General features: G+C 38.7%; 2 protein-coding genes across 2 annotated transcripts in view; both read left to right on the top strand.

Annotated features, from left to right (window-relative positions):
- Positions 1-394: 394 nt before the first annotated feature.
- LOC307136020 (type-1 angiotensin II receptor-like) lies at positions 395-1,525 on the top strand (the record flags this gene model as incomplete). The annotated part of the gene is made up of 1 exon (XM_079832766.1): positions 395-1,525. One exon carries the CDS (start codon positions 395-397, stop codon positions 1,523-1,525), a length of 1,131 nt encoding a protein of 376 aa, XP_079688892.1.
- Positions 1,526-2,888: 1,363 nt separating this feature from the next.
- Positions 2,889-6,203, top strand: part of mapkbp1 (mitogen-activated protein kinase binding protein 1) — a 79,712-nt gene continuing 76,397 nt past the window's right edge. Inside the window, exon 1 of the mRNA XM_079832270.1 lies at positions 2,889-3,362. Within this exon, the coding sequence (XP_079688396.1) occupies positions 3,249-3,362 (114 nt within the window). The 5' untranslated portion in view covers positions 2,889-3,248. The remainder of the gene's footprint in view (positions 3,363-6,203) is intronic.

The raw sequence follows: 6,203 nt of genomic DNA, 5'->3' as shown, positions 1-6,203 counted from the left end.
CATACCTTGAAGACTCAGAAGTGTTTCATTTGACATTTGATACAGACTTCAGAGAATTACAGAATAATTATCATGGTAATTATCTACTAATGGTTTTTACCTTGCTCACAACTCCCATGAGCAAATGCATATTTCCAGGAGGGATCATGGTTGATATACAGCAGGTGACAAAGAGGTGTATTCAAACCTCTTCCAGCTTTGTCAAGGTAAGATCCATCCATTCTTTAATGTACATTTTGCTTAATGTATGAAATTAGACTGAAATTGAGTTCAGCATCCAGACCAAAATGGTGCTTATTTATATTGGGAAGTTATATAATAATTTATGTATTAAGCAGTATGTAACTAATATTGCACTTTTTCTTCTAAATGGAACATAGACTAAGCATAAGAAATGTTGGCAGTAAACAACTGGACAGAGAACTGCACCAATTCCAATTATATGGCCCTTCCTTTTGTTCCATACACGGACTGTCCCTCCAACCGCAAGTATGCATCAAACTTCATACCTTTTGTCTTTTACATGCTCTCCATCTTTGGAACAATTGGAAATCTCTGGAGCCTGTGGACTTGCCTGCGGCCGTCCCAGCCTTGGAGTATTGGATCCATTGGAGTACTGAACCTAGCTCTGTGTGACCTTGCCTATTTGGCCTCTATGGGACCCTGGGCTGTCTACATTAGCTCTGACTACCACTGGAAAATCGGCCATACGCTCTGCATTGTGGTGAAAATCCTATACTTTATCGGGTTGACGTCTAGCACAATATTCATCTGCGCCATAAGCATCGACCGCTTCCTAGCAATCGTCTTCCCTCTGGAGTCCCGACTGATCCGCACCACTCGGAACAGTGCACTGGTTTCACTTCTACTCTGGGCCATCACCGCCCTCTTAATCTACTTCATTTATCCTAACATTTTCTACTCGGTCAGGAAGGATGACATCCATGTGTGTGGAGCGGTGGTGATGTCGGAGTTCAGGACCATTGAAGCAACCTACAATCTCATGTCCTACTACTCCATTCAGGTTTCTGTCCCACTGCTCCTCATCATTCCCGCCTATGTGAAGATCCTTTCCCGGATGAAACAGTCAAGGCTGCAGTGGGGCCAAGGCAACATGCGAGGCCTAGACAAGACCATCTGGCTGATTGCCGTTTTCATTGCCAACTTCCTGGTGTGTTGGGTGCCAGGACAGCTGCTTCACATCATTGCCTGTATCATTTTCTTCTCTTTGGATCACTGTAAAAATGCTTGCTGGGTTGCACGGGTGGTCAACCTGCTCTCTGAAGCCTCCCAAATACTGTACTGTCTCAATGCATGTCTTGATCCTTTAATTTTCCATATGCACCAGGGACATGGTGAATTTCCTCTTATGGTTGTGTTGGCAAACTGGGCTAGAAAGTTCTTACAGGTAGGTAAGAAACAAGATTTGAAAGGGCCTTCAGAGGAACCTAACAGTGTGATCCAACGTCATAATGGTTCCAAAGAAAGAACAGAAATAATGCAAAATAAGAAAGATGATATTTGAACAACTGATATTTTAAAGACCACCCACAAATATAGTTGCACAATTGTGAGTTGATGCATTTAATGTCTTCATATTCTTGTGCTTGTTTTTCTTGTGTTGTATGGCAACAGCGTTACCATTGGGATTGGGTCTGATATCTTTAATATAACTATAAGTGTAAGATTTTTCTTACTGATGTAGTTGTTTGGTATAAATAAAGGGTGTATGAATTATGTGTGGCAAATCTTGTATCAGTGCATGCCTGACATGCTGCTTCAAATGTCAAATGAGTACTATCTAAATCAAAATTGTTCTAACATTGACCATATATGTGTTTTGTCAGATTGAGTTTACAGTTTAATGAATGGAAGAAAAAAAACGAAAGTAAATCCTAAGGTAGGCTACTTCTTGGCATCACTAGATGGCAGACTTGATGTAGAAGAAGAAAAATAGGTATACTACACCAGCCATAATTCAGTCCAATAGGCCATGTTAACACAAACAAATTACCTTTAAGGCAACATTTGAGATTCATTTGTTTTCTTTTTCTTTTCTTTTTTACAAAAGTTTAGCTGAGGAAGTGATAAATCTATTTTAAACATTTGCGTTTGTCATTCAATTACTGCTATTACTGCTACTTTGTCATACATTTCTCCATGCTGGCAATATCCCTCATTGAGTATACTATGAGGTTTATGACATTTCTTTGTTGTCTTTCCTTCAAAGTAGGTTATTATTAAATATGTATACATTACAAAGTTTATACATCTGCATGGAAAGCTACATGGATTCATTGAATGACATCTAGACTGCAACCGTGCAGTGTTTATTTAAACCATTTCTGTAAAATGCAAATCTGCACTATGGTATGACCAGCAGGTTGTAGGTTTGTTACTGGTCAATTTGGGCTTGCACCAGTTTAAACCAGCTACCCAGGTTCCAAAACGCATTTATCAATTGGATTTTCCATCTGGAAAATGGATAATAATTCCATAGGCTAATTCTCTGTTCTGCTATTTGTCCTATTATCTATTTGCAAACATCCAAATAAACACTTTGCCTTTAGTAATCAAATCATCTACACCTTAGGGAAACACTGCAGTGTCACACAACCGCCCATATGTGCAGTATAATCCGCCTAGTAGTCGTGCATGCGTGATATGTGTATTTAATGTGTACTATGGCTAAGGCCTATTTTAATATTAATTAGGTCAAGCAGGCTTTAATTCATAACGTCATCTCATTAATATTCAGAAGTCAAGCATTCCCCCGGAGCGGAAGTCGTTAATTGGCCAGTCGTCTAGCGTCCGCCTCCCGACGTCAACGTTTCAGCCAATCATAAAAGTGGCTGAACAAACTCGCGGTCTATGATTAATATTTATGAGGCTGGCCTTTACAGTAGTAGAATTTGTAAATACACACACAGTACCGGTGAAGGTATCACGGCTGGAGGTGATTCGCGGAGCTTTCACATCGTCAAACTGCTGACAGACACGAAACATGGTCCATTTTAACAAATGGACGTTAGTGAGGAGCGCGTCTCTCACCGACAGGACAACCGCACTGGATTTATCGCGATGACGGTTCCGGTGGATTGGTTTCATATATGAAATAAAAGCCTATAATCAGACCATGGCTTACTTTAATCGCGTATCGTTTAATTGATTATCAGCTGAGACTAGAGCGAAGGGCTTCAGCTTGTTTTTTTTCTGGAAACGTTGATTCAACAGCACACCAAATCAAGATGACAGTGGAAAATACAACTATCAAAAGTCGGCTTAAAAATCTGCTCCGGTCGCCTTCCATCAAATTGAGAAGAAGTAAAGCTGGGAACAACAAAGAGAATCTCAGTAATAAGGTAACGTTACAGTGCATTTACTGTATGACATGAAGCATGCGTGGAATCTGTATCTGCAGTTGCCTGTAAATGTACTGTACCATATCATGTATCGCTGTGAATTTCTGCAGTTTAATGCAAGGCGACAGTGAATTGACACAAATATGTCAGATTCTTTCCAGGGTTTGTTATGTAAACTTTACAAAGACATACTGTGGCTCTGTCAGTACAATGCAACAGCAAGAAGGCTGTAAAATGCACTGACCTATATTTGCCACATGTCACAAATCATTTAAATCCCTGGTAAACGCATGCTGGGAAAATATAATGCACAATAATACAATACATAATTCAAGCATTGGTAATACATTGCATAAATATGCATTAAGATATACAGAAACCTTAATCATCCCTGTATTTTTAAACAGTCAGTTTATAATATGATATAATATTGGGTGCTTTTCAGTTTAGAGATTTGGGTTTGGTTTTAGGACACATTATATTAATTTCAAGCAATTGTAAAATGCATGTTGTGTAAATATAATGCACAAATATGACTAGGATAGGATGTACCTGGGAATATAGTAACCTATAGTCATATGTGTGCATTATATTTACACAACATGCGTTTTACCATTGCTTGAAATTATTATAATATAATATAAGAAAGTGTGTCCTAAAAATTAACCCTGCATGCATAAAAAGTGTTTTGTTTGAAACAAAGACGTGTTTAGAGTTTGAGTTGGTAAACCTAGAAGTATCTAAATCCATACTGTAATAGTATAGATTTAGATACTTCTAGGTTTACCATCTAAACAAACTCTAAACACACATGGAATGCATAAGATATATTTCTTATTCTTTGAGCATTCATTCTTATTTAGAGCAGTATAGATAGATGTGGCCTCTGCTGTAAATCTGTGACCTGTTCTTTTGCTCTTGTAACTGTAACTGTAACTATTATTGTATCAGAGTAATCATCCCTGACTGTTGCATTCCATTCAGATTGCCTGTTTACTGCTGCAGACCCTTGGGTGACTGTACTTCCCTTTTTACACAGGAGTCCCTGTGACTGTGATTGTTGAGACCGTTTTGCAACAGAGATGAATACCTTGAATAACTCTGAGACCTCAGCTGCATATGATTTGTTGCTCATAAATTACACAGTGTTGTTCATACTAGCACATTTTCAGTAACCAAATCCATGTCTATATGGAATGTATCACTAGCCTCTGTGCTGTTGGCTAAAGTAGGATTATTTCTCAACTTTAGTATTATGCCCCTAACTCGCATATTAATCTCACTGTTTGTGCTACAGAACTGAACGATGCGGTGTGCAATTTGTGGAGGATAGGTGTACTATTACCTCCTTAAGTGAACAGATGTATGCTTTTCGCTTGGCCAGTGGCAAATTTTGTGAGGAAATCCCATACTCCTATAATGAAGGAGGGACCCGAGGCATATTGTTGGACCAGAATATAATAAGCAATTTTAAACATTTATGGTTACTGAATGGTTGCAAAGCACTGTAATATTAAAAAGACTAATGTGATCTGATCAGAGAAGACATCTGCAAATAAACAGCCCTAAATAAAATTTAAAAAAATACAATTTGGAGTATTACTATGATGAGTGATGATCTGCTTCAAAGACAATATCTTGTACATGCTACCATTTAAGTGCTATGCAAAAGACTCTGTCAAGGTGCCTTTGTTCTGTATAAAAGAGCAGACCTGTCTCTCTCTCTCTCTCTATCTGCCTACAGCAGTTGAGGATTCTCTGGTGTACAGAGCCAAACAAGGCTTTTTGTAAGACTATATATCAGTTCAGCTCTGTTTTCTAAGGTTTACACGCTGCATCGAAATCAAAGCCATTCCTCCAGGTGCTGTGCAGTTCATTGACTTCTGGCTCAAGGATTTTGCCATTCTCTGAGGATTCTACATACAGCGATTGCAGGAAAGTTTCTGGAAAAGTGCATGACACAGCCGTTGGTTCAGAAATCCCCATGAGAAATGGCTTAAAAAAAAAAACATGAATTTGAAAACTAGTTATTTTTCCGTTGTTCCTGCACTCCAAGGCACTAATAGACAGTGGATATATGGAGGCCTGTCAAAACATCTTGGCAAAGATGATAAATCAAAGCAACAACCTCAATTACAGTGCTTAAATATGGGCATGTTCAGCACAAATTGTGGCGGTACACTGGGGCTACATTCAGCTTACAGTAGGGTAATAAATGTACATAAGTAGCATCTTCACCATGGGCTTATTATAGATTTCTTTAAACCTGCATTTTTGAGGGATAAAACAGCAATAAATGGGAAGACAACCCTTGGGAAAATGGTGAAAGATGGTCTAGATGGCAGAATTAGAGGAGGCTACTTCATAAACCAGGTGTTGTTCCTCTCATTTCTCCATTGACCTGTACTTAAAGTGGCCTGTGATTGATGTGAGAGAGTGTTCTCTGCTTGGATCATGTGACCATGCTTGCTTTGAAGAGTTGGTCTGGCTGAGGTTTTAATGCATAGAATAAAGGTATCAGATGTTGAACAGACAGGTGCAGATGCTCAGCCAGACAGTTCTCATGTGGTATTACACTCAAAATGTATAACTCATTGTTTTGCTAGAATGATGCTATGTCTTCATCAGTACATATTTTATGCAATCTTTAATTACAGTAGCAACAACTTTGTGTAATTGCAGGATGTTTCACCAAGCACACGTTATGTGTTACTTAGTGCAGTTGTACTGTAACATGGACACTGTAATAGAAATGCTATTGAACTGTTGGCAGATTTGTGCATTTTATGTTTGGGTTTGTTCTTTTGCCTCAATCAATGTTTTGCCTTGAGTTTGAGCAGT

This window comes from Gobio gobio (assembly GCF_949357685.1).
Source record: "Gobio gobio genome assembly, chromosome: 13".
Lineage (NCBI taxonomy): Eukaryota > Metazoa > Chordata > Actinopteri > Cypriniformes > Gobionidae > Gobio > Gobio gobio.
The sequence above is the reverse complement of the archived record's forward strand: the minus strand, read 5'-3'. Positions and strand labels throughout refer to the sequence as shown.